This window comes from Bos taurus, chromosome 3 (genome assembly GCF_002263795.3).
Source record: "Bos taurus isolate L1 Dominette 01449 registration number 42190680 breed Hereford chromosome 3, ARS-UCD2.0, whole genome shotgun sequence".
Taxonomy (NCBI): Eukaryota; Metazoa; Chordata; class Mammalia; order Artiodactyla; family Bovidae; genus Bos; species Bos taurus.
In genome coordinates, this window is record NC_037330.1 from 107,103,326 (window position 1) to 107,120,917 (window position 17,592).

The following is a 17,592-nucleotide window of genomic DNA, read 5'->3' on the forward strand; positions in this document are numbered from 1 at the left end:
ATTGTTGTGAGGATTAATGATACAAAGTTAGTACATGTAAAGTTCTTAGAACAGTACCTGGCACAGAGTAAGTCTCAATAAATGTTACCGTTGCTAGAGGGGAACCAGAAATAACTGGTATACTGTTGTGGAGATCCTGGGGCTTCATCAGGCTGTTTTCCCTTCTAGTTGTGTCGGACATGGGATTTGCTCTTTATAGACGGTTCTTTGTTCCTGAAAATGGGTCTCCGGTGAGTTCGGTTTATTATTTTTTAAGTGAAAATTTGTCTACCTATGGTATCTATCAATAGCTAAAAAGGGTCACCAAATAGGGGCAGCAACAGTTGTGAGATTTAAAGCTGTCAGATTTCCATTTGGAAGGTAAGAAAATTCCTGGCAAACCAGCCTTTTGGGTTGTCCTTTTCACTTCTCCCATAGCCCAGATAACTGGCTCTAGTTCTCTGCACCTGCTATATGGGTAGCTATTCCAAAAAACAGGAGTGAAGGGACTTTACTGTCTATGGAGGATAAAATGCATATTGGAAAGCAGCAATAATATGGGTCCAGATAAATTTACAATATAAAGAAAACTGACAAAGATTTCCAGTTTTATTGAAATTGGTTCCTGAATTTGGTAATTTCTGCTTGAGTATTTGTGCGTATGTTATTACCTGTGTTTTAATTCAGACATTCCATTTATGTGGGATAGATTATGCTCCTATAAAGAACCCTCACTGATCTCAACTCTTACTCTCTTGGCTGGCCTTGTACAGAACCATCCTAATGCAATGACGGCCTAGAAGAGAGACAGGCTGGCTGTCGCATGTACTCAAGAGTCAGTGAAATGACATTTTTTTTAGCTTTGCATGATGGAGTTTTCTTGTCTGTTTTGTCTCACTGCCTCACTGTTCAGACTTTTAAGACTCTGACTGGGATGGTATTTGTTCTCTAATAAGTGAGATGCAGCTGAAATATACAATTAGCATTTTCTTCACTTATTTTCATTTTCTCCTTTTCTCCCAAGGTGTCTTTTGCAGCTCACATTGCGGGTGGATTTGCTGGAATGTCCATTGGTTATACCGTGTTCAGCTGCTTTGATCAGGCACTGCTGAAAGATCCAAGGTTTTGGACAGCGATTGCAGCTTATTTAGCTTTTGTTTTATTTGCTGTGTTTTTCAACATTTTCCTATCCCCAGCGAACTGACTTGCCCCTAACACAAACCAATGAATAAAAAGGGTCATCTGGGGGAAAAAAAATCAAAACCGGAGAACTCTCTATGAAGAAACAGAGAAGTCCCAGGAAATGCTAACAATTTTATAAAGAGAACAAACACCCCTGAAGTTGTCGGTTTCAAAGACTGCTTACAAAAGGGGTTAGGGTTTAAGGAAGGAGCTCTTCCGAGGGAATGAGGGGGAGGGGGAAGAGAGAAAAGGGAAGGGAAGTAAGAACCAGAGACTGGCTCTTTTCTAGGCATGCTGTGTCAAGGGTATTTATTCTCTAAAAAGAACTTGCTCTTAGGAGGATATGGTATAGAGATTGCTTGATAGAATCCACAAATAATGTACTCTGCTGATAATAAAAACTTTTCATATCTGTCAGACTACTGATTATCACTTTTCATCACTGTTTTGAGTCAATAGGTCACTGTTTAGGGTGCTTTATGTGCATTATTATTAATCTTGTTGACAACCCAGAAAGGCAGCTATTACTCTGCATCTTAGAGAGGAGGCTATGAGAATTCTTAAAAAAGAAAAAAATTAAGTACTCTGTGTAAGAGGGGGCAGGACTTAAAGGTTGCTAATGACTTGACAGGGCTTCCCAGATGGCTCAGTGAGTAAAGAATCCATCTGCAATGCAGGAGACACAGGAGACGTGCATTTGATTACTGGGTCAGGAAGATCCCCTGGAGGAGGGCATGGCAACCCACTCCAGGGTGGAGAATCCCATGGACACAGGAGCTGGCTACAGTCCATGAAGTCACAAAGAGTGGGACATGACTTAGTAACTAAACAAGATGTGCTATCGTTGACTTAACCATTCCTCTATTGAACACTTGAGTTGCTGCTGATTTTGTACCATTACCAACAGTGCTTTGCGATCATCCTAGTATGCTGCTGTGTCTTTGAGAATGATTGAATGAATGGGTATTTCAAGCATCTGGAAGCAGAAATGTTATGTTAATTTTGATAGATTTAAACTACCACTTTTTTCTTTTTTTTGGCTGTGCTGTGCCACACAGCTTGCAGGATCTTAGATCCCCAACCAAGGATTGAACCCAGACCACCACAGTAAAAGTTTTGAGTTCTAACCACTGGTGCGTGCTAAGTTGCTTCAATTGTATTCAACTCTTTGCAACCCTATGGACTGTAGCCTGCCAGGGTCTTGTGTCCATAGGAGTCTCCAGGCAAGAATACTGGAGTGGGTTGCCACGCCCTCCTCCAGGGGATCTTTCCAACTCAGGGATGGAAACCGGGTCTCCTGCATCTCCTGCACTGCAGCCAGATTCTTTACTGCTGAGCCATCAGGGAAACCCCCTAACCACCGGATGCCAGGGAATTCCCTAAATTACCTTTTAAATAGTTGTATTCATTTATATTCTTACTGATATTATATGACAGTAACAGTTTCCTCATACATTTGCCAAAAGGTGGCTTTATAAATCTTTAAAAAATTTACATTTTGATTAAAAATATTTTATTTCAATTCATATGTAACACTAATGAAGCTTAGCATTTAAAAAGTTTATTAATATTTATAATTTATATATTACACATAATATATAATATCAAAGTATGAATATATATATGTATATATATATTTCCTGATGAAAGGGTTGAATTTAAACTGAAAAGTAGCTATTAGATAGCAAAGAAGCCCAAGGAAGAAATATTTATCTGCCATCACCAACCCACTAGGTCAGTACTCTGGAGATCTTTAATGACCTAAAGTGCAAATAGAAAACTAGACAGAGAAATAGCATTCATCTAACTATGAAATCGGACATGACCCATTGATTATTAAGACCGATGACTAAGAAGTTATTATCTAGTTAGGTTATTTTGGTACTAGAAACATTGTTTACATTACCAAAAACAGTGATATCTTTCTGGGTCTCCAGGGCGCAAAGTTACCATTAAAAAAGCACACATATGTCTGGCATTTTAAGTTTGACATTTCTGAATAATACAGGAACCATTTATTCAGCTTAATTTTGGGCTCATAGTTTTAGTCTTCTAAACTGTGCTGTATTAATCAGAAATATTAGAAATATTCTTTCTGTGGGCTGCCCAGTAAGGTAGCCACCAGGCACATGTAGCTGTTTACATTTAATTAAAATTAAATGAAATTAAAAACGGTGTCTCTGTTACACAAGCCTCGTTGCAAGTACTCAATAGCTATGTATTAATAGTGGCCATCTTATTGAACAGTGCAGACAGTCTACTTCAACACTGCTGCAAAAAGTTCCATTGGATTAAAAAAACTTCCATTGGGTGGTGCTGTTTGAGAGGCAAGAATGAAGGCAGGGAGATGCAGTTTAGCTGACGGCTGATTCACTGCGCCGAGCTAAACCGAATCTGCTCTACACCTGCAGAGGGACACGTGGAGACAACACGTTGAAGACGGCTGTGGTGTAACTTTAAAGTGTGATCTGCTTCAAATTTACCTAAATCAAGAAAGGTCTGTGTTAATGTGTCTTAGCTAATTAAGAGTCATTTGAAATATTTTTCTTTTGAATTTTATGGTACTGTATCTATGTATATTAGTATTCATGCTATTTGCTATGAAAGCTTTAGGACCTAAGATTTGAAGCTACGTAACAGTGCTTCCTCTTTCAGAAAATACTATGCACTTGTCCTTTTAGGGAAAAAAAAACAACTTTAATTTTCTTTGGTAATTTTAAAAGTAAAGTGCTCATGGTAAAAGAAATTAAACGGATATATAATTATAAAAAATTAAGTCAATTATTATCATTCTACCCAGAGATAATCACAGTTAGTATTTTGATGAATATCCTTCTAGGCTTTATTGTATGCATCTCTACATATAAGTAAATTTACAATAATGAGGCTACATTATTCTGTTTTATAACCCGAATGTCACTGAAACAATATGTCCAATGTCTTTTTATGTTAGTATATATTTATTATCTCTACTGGTTGCATAGTACCATACTGTGGATGTACTATTATTTATATGTGCAATACAGTCTTTCTTGTATTGATAATTATTTTGGATAGTTTCAAGTTATAATTATTATAAACAACAATAAGAAAAGTATCTTTGCTTATATTTTTAAGTGTTTTGGACTGTGGGTCAAAGAGTATACTGCTATTAATGTAAAAAAGTCAAATACAAAATTTCTCTATCTCAGGAATACAACTAAATTTTAGAAGGTTGACGCTTTTGCAACTCTTTTGAACTACATAAAGCTTTCAAAAAGGAACTAAAAACTCTAGAACTTGTTATTTAAAAAATCAAAACTTTCACTATTTGACATACCTAATTTAAATAATTAAAATTATAAGAGAAAACAGGTGATTTCTTAATATCTCTTTCATGAAAACTTCAAGTGTGTTTGGAGAAGAAAAATAACAGTTTAGTAAAACAGTTAAGAGGTGATTTTAGAACCACATTGATCTTTGAATGCCAGTTCTAGCTGTGTGATCTTGGATAATTTAAGGTGTGCCTCAGTTTCCTCATCTGTAAAATGGAGAAACAATATACCTAGCTCACAGGAGTTTTGTGATGAATATATAGCTATAATATCTATATTATAGCTATAATATCTATGTTGTAGCTATAATATCCCAGTATGTTGTTTGATTGTGTAATATTTCCCTTTCTGTGAGGAATACATGAGATGCATTTACATATTAAATGAAAATGAATGAAAACATTCCCCCATTTTTTCTTTCCTTTGGGATGTATTTCCTCTTAGATATCTCAGGGTTATCAACTCTAATATGGAACCTATTGGCTGATAATCCAAGCATCTAAATTATAACTGGCCCTACTGCTCGCTCCACAAAGCAAGCTATATGTCTTAAAAGGGTCAAATACTGTTGTAATGAAAATTTCTATAACACTACCAACATACCAATGATCCAAGCAATATCTAATAATATCCTTATAATTTTCATAGCAAAGTACAGTAATAATTACATAAATATTCATAAATATTTTTACTGAAATGATTTCTGAAAATGCTCAAAAACTGCCAGAAAGAAACTAGAATTTAGACATTTAAATGTGGATTAAAAAACTGATCTAAATTCTTACAGCAAGAGCCAGATCTGTTTCCTTTGGTTTCATAAAATGCTGTACCTTACTGGATTATGAAATGAAACACATGCCTTTTCCTTTGTACATAAATGAGATTTTAAAATCATTGACACTGGTCACAGCTTCCATATAAAATAATCTTAATAAATAGGTTTGTAAGATCAAGTCAGTAGTCTCAGGAACCTCTCTAAGAGTTATCAGTTTAAAATAACAAAGCAAAAAGCCAAGTAAGACTCCTTTCTTCCAGGAACTCCTACAATTCTGTTCTTCATAGAGAATATATACAACCCCTCCTCCAGGTATCTTTTTTCCTCCTACTGCATTATAATGTCTAAATGTAAATGACTTTCTATGCTTGACATCTTAAACATATTCTTGGTAACATATTATTACAACTTTCTAGGGAAAAAAGAGAGCAACCAGCATGCTGAAAGAGTGATGCTTTGTTCATATTTTGGCCATAGGTTTGCTTAAGAAATAGCACACGCTTCAGAAATGGAAGAATGTATCGGCCTCCTATTTGGTGGGGTTCAGAGATAATATGACTGACTAAATAAACATGGGGGACTGGAATTTCCTTGGAGGCATTCTGGAGGAGGTTCACATCCACTCCACGGTGATTGGAAAGATGTGGCTCACCATCCTGTTCATATTTCGAATGCTTGTTCTGGGTGTAGCAGCTGAAGATGTCTGGAATGATGAGCAGTCTGGCTTCATCTGTAATACAGAACAACCCGGCTGCAGAAATGTATGCTATGATCGGGCCTTCCCTATCTCCCTCATTAGATACTGGGTTTTGCAGGTGATCTTTGTGTCTTCACCATCCCTGGTCTACATGGGCCATGCTTTGTACCGACTGAGAGTTCTGGAGAAGCAGAGGCAGATGAAGAAGGAGCAACTGAGAGGTGAACTGGAGGAGGCAGAGCTTGAAACGCCTGGGGATCGGAGGCGACTGGAGGAAGAACTGTGTCAGCTGGAGCAAAGGAAAGTAAATAAAGTTCCACTCAGAGGAACCTTGCTTTGCACTTATGTGATACACATTTTCACTCGCTCTGTGGTTGAAGTTGGGTTCATGATTGGACAGTATCTTTTATATGGATTTCACTTAGAGCCTCTATTTAAATGCCACGGCCACCCATGTCCAAATACAATTGATTGTTTTGTCTCTAGACCCACAGAAAAGACAATATTCCTATTATTCATGCAATCCATAGCAACTGTTTCACTTTTCTTAAATGTTTTAGAAATTTTCCATCTAGGTTTTAAAAAGATTAAAAGAGGGCTTTGGGGACAATATAAATTGAAGGATGAACATAATGAATTTTGTACCAAGTCAAAACAAAACCTTGCCAAATATCAAAACACATCTGCAAACTCACTGAAACGACTCTCTTCTGTACCTGATTATAGTCTGTTAGTGGACAAGCAAACACACACAGCAGGGTATCCTAGTTTAAATCCCTCTGCATTTCAGACAGACCCTGATAACCATATTGGAAATGATGACAAAGGCATTTTGGATGAACAGGAAACTCTACTTTCTGAGATGTGCACATTTAGTACGGCCTGTGGTCATCTTCAAAATATCAGCTCAAGTAATAAAGAAGACACTCATAAACTATCTGGAAAAGAAGTTAATGGTAACCAGTTGAGGGGAAAAAGAGAAACTGATGGCAAAGACAGCAAAAGAAATCACTACTTTAAAGGTCACTGTTCCAGTCCAGGTGATGCTATAGAGCTTAACAACCACGTGGGACAGTCACCCCAAACAGCTTTCTCTCTGCCAGCTAACTGCACCTGGAAACCGAAGTGGCCTCGGGCTACCCGGGGTCCCTCTGCAGAAAGTGAAAACCAGGCATTACCTCCTAAAGGTTACCTCAAGGGCCAGCTCAGGGAGAGCACAACCAGAATCCTTCCTCCTTCACAGGGAGACTTTCAACCACTTGACATTCCAGACACTCCTGATTCTTCGGGAGGGCTGTCCTTTGAATCCAAGTTGGTCAGAACCTGCAGTAACCCTACTGCTTGTACTCCAACTCATTTGGTGTCACTGACAAACAACCTCATTGGAAGGCGGGCTCCCACAGACCTTCAGATCTGAACATCCGTTGGCGTTTAGACATTCTCCATATTACATTATCACAGAAGTAGCCTAGTGATGGTGGAACACAGAAGCAATAGATAGGGCAGCTCTAAAGACCAGCTGTTTAGACAAACGACTACAAATCCTTTTAAAAAGGGAAAATGGCTCTAGTTCTGAACTGGGAAGGATTAGTTGGAAGTTTAAAGACACAGAGTTACCAAATCAGGATTACTTTTTTGTGGTTCCCTTCAGAAAAACACTGATTCTGGGAAAACCTATGTCAGAATTGAAGCTAAATGGAACCAGGTTTTTCCTTGAAGGGAAAACAGCCTTCGGAGATTGTTCTTGATCTATGTAATTCCCTCTTTTAGTTACTGATCTTCTTTCTGGACACTGATTAAACTTTGTTTGCCCTTGGTTCTTAGTTTTCTTATGGACTGCAACCCGATGTGTCCTGGATATAATCATCATGTTGCTTCTAGTAAATAAAATCCTAAAAAGATGTCGCTTTCTTTTACCAGTTTATAGCATCGTGATTCAGTGCCAGGATCCGAGTCTTGGCTTTACTACACTGGCCATCTAACCATTACAGTTTACTAACAGTGTCTACTTTACAGGGATGGTGTGAGGATTAAAATAAGAAACAGGTGTTTAACGCGCTGCCAGGCATACAGTAAGCGCTCAAAAGTGCTAGCTATTATTATCACATTACTGCTCACCCTCTGGAGACCCACATCAAGTCGGCCACAAAATAAGGAGACTCCAAACGACAGAGCTGGAGCCCAAACAGACGATTCTAAGCGGTCTTCCAGCCACTGGAAATCCAAGGGTTGCCCTCGACGGTCGTGCGCCCTCTTTCAAGACGAGAGTCCACACACCAGTAGGCGCCGCCTGCCACGGCTTCTGAGGTCCTAGTTGAGACGGGTCCGCCCACTCTCGGCGTCTCGAGTGAGTCCTAGCGCTCCAGGGCTCCGCAGGCCCCGCCCCCTGGCGCCACGCCCGTCTTTGGCCCCACCTGGACACTCGCCCCAAGTTACCAAAACCTAGCCTCCTACTAAGCAACCAAATCTTGGCGAGGACCGGAAGAGGAAGGAGAGGCGACGCTTCGCTAACCAGAGGGGCGGGTGCACGCAGCCTCCCTCGGCTCATCTCGCTATGGGGCATTCAGAGCGTCCTGGTCGCCATGAAAACAGGCCACACCCCGGCCATCCCGGCCCGGGGATCCCAAGTGCGCAGGCGTCCGTGCCCCTCCGCGCATGAGCAGTGCTGCTCCGAGCCCGCCAGCCACGGTCTCCGGCGCCAGCTACGCCGCTGCCGCTGTCACTATGGCCCATTACAAAGTGAGGGGGGCGCGGCGTGGCTGGGGGCGTGCGGGCGGTAGCCAGCCGCTGGTCGGCTCGGGTGGGAGTGGGGGCGTGCGCGTAGGTTTGGGGGGCTTGAGGTAGTGAGGCGGAGGCGGCGTTGCCGGACTCCCAGCGCCTTCTTCCTGCTCTGGCCCCCGGGCTTCGGCCACTGACCCGCCGTGTCTCCTCAGGCCGCCGACTCGAAGCGCGAGCAGTTCCGGAGGTACTTGGAGAAGTCGGGGGTGCTGGACACGCTGACCAAGGGTGAGCATGGGCCAAGAGAGGGTTCCTCATGCCGTCGTCGTGTTCCTCGGCTCTGTGCCGCGAACGGGCATGGTGTGGGGCAGGAGGGGAACAGGGGGGACCCACTCCGGGTCCAGCGAGGTGGGCCTCGGGGGTCAGCGGGGACCGGCGCACGCCTGGCTGCCGGACGCTGCCCGGGTCGGGGAGCCTCACCCTCCCCGTGGTGAGTAAAACTCTCGCAGCTGTTGCAAAGTCCCTCCAACTTCCGTTGCTCTGCCTCTAGCCGCCGCAGTGAGCATGTTGCTAGAGACCTTGGGAGAGCCCAACTCCTCTCTCCTGACAAATTTTCCCGAGCCCTCCAAATCCTTTAGAAAGTTTCCCTCGAACAAAGGACAAATGGGAAAATGACCAGATTTGAAAGCAGTTTATAAAGTAGCTAAGTGAACCTAATCCTTGAAATAGCTCTTTGGATGTGGCTTTTCAGCTGAACCCCATTTTGTAGTCTATATCAACTCCTACTTGGTGCAGATTTCATAAAGTAGAATTACAGTTTAAAGAACGTGAGGACACATCAAAATGGTTATATTGTTTTCACTTTTTAAAATGGAAGTCGTTACAATGTATTTCTTAATCTGGATTCAGGATCTAAGTAGATGAGTAAGGTGACTGACACTGGAAGGTTCCAAGAACTAGTGTGGGTACTGCTTATTTCATCAGCTAGGCAGTGAGGCGAATGCTGTTATCTATCACTCAGCTCACTGGCTGGGCCTTTCAAGGGTGTGGAACAGAAGAGCTGGCAGGGATGATGGTTTGGGTCCATATGAGAAGTGTAGTTAAGTATCTGGAAATACTTTGGTATCTGCTCTTTGTCCAGAAGCAAAAGTTTGAAAAAACTGGGAGAATAACAACTCTGGGTCTTAGCAGAAAGCAGGGCTTTTAATTCTCAAGCCTGGGTTGGTCATTTTGAATTGCTACCTACCTTAGGTTCAATTTCCTACTCTTTGCAAATTTCAGTAAACATTAAGGTAGTGTGAAAGCACTGTGCTGTCATCCTGGAAAGTATCACACCATTGGAATTTCATGGACCTCCCGCTCCCCTCAAAAAACTCCACAAGCACATTTCTTTCATTTATTTAACCATTTTATTCAGGTGTCTGTTAAGGCACTGAGGATACAACAGTGGGGGGAAAAACTAGGCCCCTGCTCTAAATGAACTTATATCCTAGTTGGGGAAGACAGATAATAAATACACAGTGTCAACCAGTGCTAAGTGTTGTGAAAAGAACATTGCTGATAGAGTGATGGGGGTGGCATTTTACCTAGGGTTGTGGGGGAAGGCCTCTCTTAAGAAAGTAACCTTTGAACAAAGACCTGAAAGAAGTGTGCTGTTGAGTTTCAGGAAGTGTAAGGAAGCCAGAGTGGCTGGATGGAGTGAATGAAACATACATTGGTAAAGGGCAGAGAAGTGACCATTGTGGGAGGTAAATGAAGATATTAAGCCTTGTGGCCATACTTGGATTTTCCTTCATGAGAAACGAAACCCTTGGAGGCTTCTTTTCCCTGGCTGACATCTATTGGTATTCCCCCTCAACCTTCCTGGGTTTCCAGTTTCCTAAGTAACATCAGACAACACAGTATCTACTGATATGATGATCTATTTAATATTTGATTTTGTGTACTTCACACAGATTTAGCATATACTTTTTATCCAGCTCATTTCCAAGAGGATTTGAAACTGCTTCTAACATTAAAACACTATAAGGATGTCTAAAGATAAGTTATTTGGAAGAAAAGGCATTTTAGTTATTTTGAGCACTATATCAACCTCTAAAAATCCTGGCTGCTAAGACAAAAAGGGAAACACTGGGTATAGAGTTCTTGTCTGTTTAAAAGGAAGTATATTTCATCTATAGAAAAACACAGGAAATTTGACGTTTACATTATGTTCTGTAATTATCAACCTTGTAAGTACCACTGACAGAAATTTAGAAGCTAAAAGAAAGGGTAGGAGAAAAAGAGGAAGAAAGGGTAAGAGTATTTATGTCTTATAAAATCAGAATTTGATAGAGATCAGTGGGAATTAATGGAAGAAGAAACATAGGGTTGAGTATATAGTTTGAAGAAAAAGGTAGTAAGTAGAGGAATAAAGTGTCCTGTAACACTGAAAGAAGAGGGAAGGAGAGGAGAGGGTAGTGGTGACATAAGTTTGCCAATTTCTCAAAAAATAGTGATGTAAATACATTTAAAAGTATAACTATCAGAACTTAATGTAAGTTGTTTGTAGTAGTTGGCCATTTGATTTTTTTTTCATGCTGTCTAAATTATTTTGATGTTATTAAAACTAAAAAAAAGCAAAGCATGTTAAGTTGGTTTATAAGAGTTCTTAACTTGGGGCCTAGATATGCATGTTTTTTGTATGTAGTTACAGCTCTTGGTCTTTGATCAGATTTTTCAGAATTTTGTGCACAAAAAACTTAACCACTGATTTAGATTTTTATCTGGGAAGGATCCTAGAAGGACTGTGTTCAATATAAGATGGAAAAGGTAGTGCTGACATGAATTACTGGATATGAAACCACTAAAGTATGTATTTTAATTTGAGCACATTGATTACTGGTAGTTTTTGGTTGGTGGTTATTTAGAATGTGGTGTGTGAAACTTCATTCTTGAAGAATATTTTGGATTCAAAGCTTCTTTCTTCCAACAATTAACCACAGCCTTATTGATTCTCTAAAAATTTTTCTCAAATGTATCTACCTTGTTTTCATCTCTTTATTACTCCAGTACAGGTCACTTCTCTTTTTTTTTTTGGTGGTGGTGGGGGATGCCATGTGGCATGCAGGATTTTAGTTCTCTGACCAAGAATCGGGCCCATGCCCCTGTAGTGAAAGCTTGGAGTCCTAACCATTGGACAGCCAGGGAATTCCCAGGCACTCTTTTTTTAAAGTGATTAGCATGTTGTTGTTGTTTAGTTGCTGAGTTGTGTCTGAGACTCTTGCGACCCCATGAACTATAGCTCACCAGGCTCCTCTGTCCATGGGATTTTCCAGGCAAGAATATTGGTTGCCATTGCCTTTTCTAGGGGATCTTCCCTACCCAGGGATTAAATCCCGTCTCCATTAACAAGCAGATTCTTTACCACTGAGCCATAATTGCTCTTCGTGCATTTAAATCCTTGTCCCACTTGTTAGCCTACTTGACTCCACACAGGATCAAGATCCCGTCACTCCCCTGCTTAAAACTGTTTTAATTATATGCCATTTTGTTTTAGGATCAAGGCCCGACTGAACATGCAGGATCCTCCAATCTCCTCCCTAACCACCTTTTCAGCTTCCTTTCAGTTCACAACTCCATCTAGCCACACTTGAATTTTCAGTTCCTGAATACATTGTTCTTTTGCCCTTGGCCTTCCCTTTTTATCTGAAGCCTTCATTGCCAAGGTCTTAGGTCTTATTTCCCTTCCCTGGTGCCCTGGGCTGAGTTAGGTGTTCTTCCATTGTGCTCCCATCACCCATTACCCTTATTGATGCTTGATACTCTTTCGCACTAGACTGTAAATACATTGAGAACAGGACCTTGTCTGTCTTGTTCACCATGGTATGTCCTAGTGAGATGTGTGGTATATAATAGGTGCTTAATATTTACCGAGGTATGGCATATGACTTCGGCCATTTTAAGACTTTAATTTTTTTTTTGCTTTTTGATTTGCAGTATTGGTAGCCTTATATGAAGAACCAGAGAAACCTAATAGTGCTTTGGAGTATCCTTTTCATTTTTCAAGTCAGAAAAAAGCCTTTATTCTGTTGAAAAAGTTACTTTGAGTATTTGGGTTTTGATCTGTGGGTAAATATTGGTGGTAGGGTTGGGGTGACTCTCATCAGAGTTATTTCAATAGAAGGCTATTTCATTAGTTTTAATGAGCTCAAGTAAATCCTTAACTTTGATATTAGTTTTTTAAAGCATCACTTAGGAGCTGCTACCCCAGAAAATCCAGAAATAGAGCTGCTTCGCCTAGAATTGGCAGAAATGAAAGAGAAATATGAAGCTATTGTAGAAGAAAATAAAAAACTGAAAACAAAGGTAAAATTTTTGAAAGAATTCATGTTAAAAATAATTTCACCTTTAATGACTGTATGATCAGAACCTCACTAAAATGGACAGTAGAGCAGGGAGGAGGGTGAATATCAATCTCAGCTCAGTTAACTGCAAGGAGAAGCTGATACCCTGTCTAGAAAACCACTAGCAGATTGTAAACAGGATGAGCAAAGTGTGGTCAAGAAGAGGTTCTTTGGAAACCTTCATCAACAAAAAGATGAAAATACTGGTGAAGAATACTGGTTTTTAAGTAAATGGAAATTTCTGGGAGTCTTAGGCAGTTAAGTAGGTCATTATGGGGCCACTGCTTTGCGAATGGCACACCTTAAGACTGTGCAGTGCATGATCTGTATAGTTACGTGGTGGCCCTGAAATGTGTTAACTGTAAACTTGTTTGCACTTAAGCTCTGTACATTTGTTTGCACTTAATTTTGTCTAGTGCTGAAGTTTTTTCTTTGTTTAAACTCCATGAGAATTTTCATAAACTTTTGTCAATAAGCCTTTGAGGTTTTAACTGCATTCTGAATCATATAATGCATTTCACATGACTCTAGGCATTTCTCATAATGTGTTTTATCTTCTCAACAACTTTGTGAGATAAATGACACAGGTGCACAGACCATTTTATAGGTGAGGAAACTAAAGCACAGTGAAGTCTAGCTTCTCAAATCTCACAGCTAATTGGAACAACTCATATCTTAGTGTTCTTGCAGTAAACCACAGTTCAGCATAAGAGATCATTCAGTATCTTAAATTATCCAAATTATTATAAATGCTAGATAACTTTTTTGACACCTTTTAAAGTCCAAGACATTAGCTGCTTTTTCATTAACTGGCTAGATTAATACATGTCACATGATGTTTTTTTTATACTTTCTAGAAGAAAGTTTTCAGTAAACTTATGGTGGAGAGGAAGAAAGTACCTTTACTATATAAGCCACAACATCTTAGGGAAGATACGGATTATTGCATAGATGTTTGTGCAGTGCAGTCATGAATGGGAATTAAATTTTAGTTTCCCAGTAATTTGTAAGGTTTATACAAAAAAAACTTTCACTAGGTTTGATTGTATTAAATATTAAAAAAAATCACTGGTTTAAAAAGGCTAGGATTTTATAAACTGATTCAGTCATTGAACAAAGTAGTTGACTCGTTTTGTTACTGTTAATAGTTTTTTTTTTTAACCCAATTTAGAATAAAATTCACCTAAACGCCTCTGTCTTTGCCCCCATAGCTTGCTCAGTATGAACCACCTCAGGAGGAGAAACGTGCTGAATAGGATTCTTCTCAGTTGAAAAGACACTGAAAAAAATGGTTTTGTATGACTCGAATAGTTTGTACAGTATATAATCTTTTCTGAACAGATGCTATAGCACTCTTTTAAATATGTTAAATTCACCTATCACACGTTAACTGTTATAAACACATATACTTAGAATCACCAATAAAAACTCAGTATAACTTTCTTTGGGTCTTAAAAAAGCAGGAGAATCAAAAGTGAATCCTGGAAAGAAAAAAAAAAATCTATAAACACAGCCATCGAATTCATTACCTTAAAAGACATTCTATCAGTCTGACTAGGAATGATGGTACTGGTTGTATTTTAGCCAAGGAAGTTTAGCACAGAGCTATTCCCTGGTTTAGCTCAGGATTATGAGCACAGGTACAGTCATTCTTTAAAATGAAGATGACACTGTTGTTTTATATTCTCTGTAGGCAGCTGGAGAGATCTGTGTGATACACGATGCTGTTTCATGGGGGTCTCATGAATCTTCTGCTCTTGTTTATATTAGGTGGAACGAATGACTCTTTGCCACCACTTTGCCTTAGATACTGTGTGTGTGCCAGTGTGAACTCTGACACCACCTTTCCTTCTATGCAATCATGCCCTATCTGATACTGTTGCCTTGCTTTACTGTGCTTCCCTGGGTCCCAGTTGCACATTGGCCTTTCTGTGTTGTTTTTCAATTTCCTGTAATAGCAGTTACCCTGACTGTAATTTATATAAAGAGGATCACACTGTTCCCCTGCCTTACTTAGTTGCTTAGCGGAACACAGAACAGAGGCAATTTAAAATTCTGGGTTCACGCACAAGCCTGGATGACAAGGGGAATGAGCCATATATTGTGGAAAATTATAGTTTGTGGGTATAATTATATAGTGCTTTTTCCCCTCAAAGTATTTTTCTAGCTTTGAATTCATTTTATCTTCATTATCCCTGTGAAGTAGGTAGGCAAGTGTGAGGGGAGGTGGGGTGCTGAATCTTTAGGCCAAAGACTGATATGAATACCAATTATTTACCAATTGTAGAACCTTGGGCACATTAGTAAATTGCTCCAAGATTCACTTTCCTCATCTGTCAAATGAAAATAATATCTGTGCTGCCTACCTCACAGGGTTGTTGTGAGGGTCAAATGGAATGTATATGAAAGATTTGTAAATGGTAAAGCACTATATTCTTGTTTGTTAGTCCTTTTTCCTTTCTTGGAAGACCTACAGTCAGATGTTTTTGTGTTACTCTTCACTTCTTTTCCTTATTGATTGATTAGCATTATTAAGAAGTAGCCCTATCTCATGTACTTTGTCCCCAGTGTTACAGAAATGTCCTTATTTTTTGGTCAAAACACACAGAGAAAACCATACAATGAAAGCTGGTTTTTAACTAGCAGAAGCCTCAGCACCTGCTGGAAGCTGTGACCAAGCCAATTATAAGGGCATCTTAATCAGTCACAGTGGCAGGAATGTGGCAGTGGTCTGTCTCTTCCAGTCACAGGTTTGTTTTTGTAGGGGAATCAGATATGGCTGGAAGAACATTTACTTGAATTGGTTTATCTTTTACCAGTTTGAGTGCCTCCTACAGGGACAGCAGTGGGCTGAGTATTATAAAGATGAATGACTTGAAGTTAACTATAAGACATGTATATAATCACAATGTGGGATAGGATGTGCTAAGAACGATAATAATAAAACATGGCCTCCTGGGGGGTTTTGGAAGAGAGGGAGACATGGCTTCTTTAAGCAGTTGGTGTCATAGTCCCTTTGTGGACAGGCAAGTAGAAATTTTTTCTGGCAGCCAACCCTTATTTGCTTTTTTCCCTAATGAGACTGGTATTAATATTTATGTAAATCAGATGATTGTCTCCTGTACCATCCTTTTGAAAAATGGCAACCTGTGAGTTGGATAATCAGACTCTTGGGGGGAACTGACATGCTTACACTGCTGTATCAGTCAGTGCTATGTAAGAATTCAGGGTGAGCCTGGCCTCTGCAGGTCCTCTTCAACATTTCTATCAAGGATCTGGATGAAGACAGTGTACATGATGCTCAATGGAGTAAAAAAAGGATCCGATCTGTTCAGTTCCTGCTGTTCCAGCTGCCTTATCTGTAAAATGTAGATTTCATATCTTGCCTATCTCACAAGGTGTTCTAAGGATTAAATTAAATATAATGGATGTAAAAAGTACCTTGCAAATTGTAAAGGACTACATATGGGTCAGATGGTAGTAGTGCTAATTCTCTAATTGCCACAGAGTTGGAGAGGCTGGTTGGTAGACTATATTGAGATGAGCTTGAAAATGATTCACAACTTGGGAGTGCCTAAACTTCACGGCCTAAATGAAAAAGCTGAAATATCAAGTCTTACATTGAGGTTAAAAATGCAGCTGCACAAGTTTAGGCACTTAGGGATTGCTGACAAAGTACTGGTTCCAGTGACTGTTAGTGTGAACCACTTACAGTCTGTACATTTTTTTAAAAATTCCATTCTGGAAAGCATTAACAGAAATACTGTCCAGGTGCTAAACAATCACCCTGAAGGCTCTACTGGTCCTTACTGTAGGTGTCAGACATTTGATGGATGTTGACAAGCTCAATTGCATATAAATGTGGAGAGTACATTTGAAACCACAAAGCTGTATTGTCCAACATGGTGGCCGCTAGCCACATCTGGCAAGTAAAATTAAAAATTCAGTTCCTGAGTCACACTAGCAGCAATTTAAGTGCTCAATCCACACTGGCTACTATGTTGAGCAGTATAGATGTGGAACATTTCTGTGATCACACGAAGTGCTATTGGACATTACAGTAGAAGGCCTGGCTAAAGTATGTTTAATGTGGAACAGAAGACTGGGTAATGAAGACTGTAATCCAATATCTGAGGTGCTGTCATAAAAAAGATGACCACTGCTAATAGACTGTGGTGTATAAGCTCCAAGGAGTGTGATTTTTGGCCTGAATAAGAGACTTCTATGCCAAATTTTACTACAGTGGAATTGTTTGCCTATTGAGATAGTGAGCTCTCTTCCCTGGGCTCTACTGAAATGTATGCTGCAAGTCTTTCATGCAGCGTCAGAAACGCTATACAGTGGATTCTTTTTAGGTGAGAGGTTGCACTAGATGACCTCTAAGGATGTCCTAGCTTTAACTTCAAGATTCAGACAAAACCAACTTCTAGATTTGCATACCTGCTTTCCCTTCATAATCAAGAAAGTTTCCTTGAAAGATCAGTACCACCACCCATGTCCCCGTTAAGAGAAGGACCTTTTTTGGTTAAATTTCCAATTCTA

At 39.8% G+C, this 17,592-nt stretch overlaps 3 protein-coding genes and 1 long non-coding RNA gene across 9 annotated transcripts in view; 3 read left to right on the forward strand and 1 right to left on the reverse strand.

Moving 5' to 3' along the window:
- RHBDL2 (rhomboid like 2) overlaps positions 1-1,580 on the forward strand; it is a 58,039-nt gene extending 56,459 nt beyond the window's left edge. For 2 of the 5 annotated variants that reach the window (XM_059884177.1, XM_059884188.1), the window contains 2 exons: positions 169-230; positions 1,004-1,578. In XM_059884177.1, coding sequence (XP_059740160.1) covers positions 169-230; positions 1,004-1,183 — 242 coding nt within the window. In that variant the 3' untranslated portion in view covers positions 1,184-1,578. 5 annotated transcript variants of the gene reach the window in all.
- Positions 1-8,618, reverse strand: part of LOC132344939 (uncharacterized) — a 52,502-nt gene extending 43,884 nt beyond the window's left edge. The window contains exon 1 of the long non-coding RNA XR_009494027.1: positions 8,066-8,618. This is a non-coding gene — a long non-coding RNA (uncharacterized lncRNA). The remainder of the gene's footprint in view (positions 1-8,065) is intronic.
- Positions 2,406-8,600, forward strand: GJA9 (gap junction protein alpha 9). Of its 2 annotated transcripts, XM_059885192.1 has the most exons (2): positions 2,406-3,658; positions 6,066-8,600. In XM_059885192.1, exon 2 carries the CDS (start codon positions 6,099-6,101, stop codon positions 7,362-7,364), a length of 1,266 nt encoding a protein of 421 aa, XP_059741175.1. In that variant the 5' UTR covers positions 2,406-3,658; positions 6,066-6,098; the 3' UTR covers positions 7,365-8,600. The 2 variants fall into 2 exon arrangements, with proteins under 2 accessions (XP_059741175.1, XP_059741174.1); XM_059885191.1 differs by having other exon boundaries at positions 2,434-8,600.
- Positions 8,619-8,659: 41 nt separating the features above from the next.
- MYCBP (MYC binding protein) lies at positions 8,660-14,491 on the forward strand. Its single transcript, NM_001038565.2, is given in 5 exon segments — positions 8,660-8,686; positions 8,881-8,953; positions 12,644-12,692; positions 12,883-13,012; positions 14,262-14,491. Coding segments are annotated over 5 exon segments (312 nt in total). The 5' UTR covers positions 8,660-8,671; the 3' UTR covers positions 14,307-14,491.
- The last annotated feature ends 3,101 nt before the right edge of the window (positions 14,492-17,592 follow it).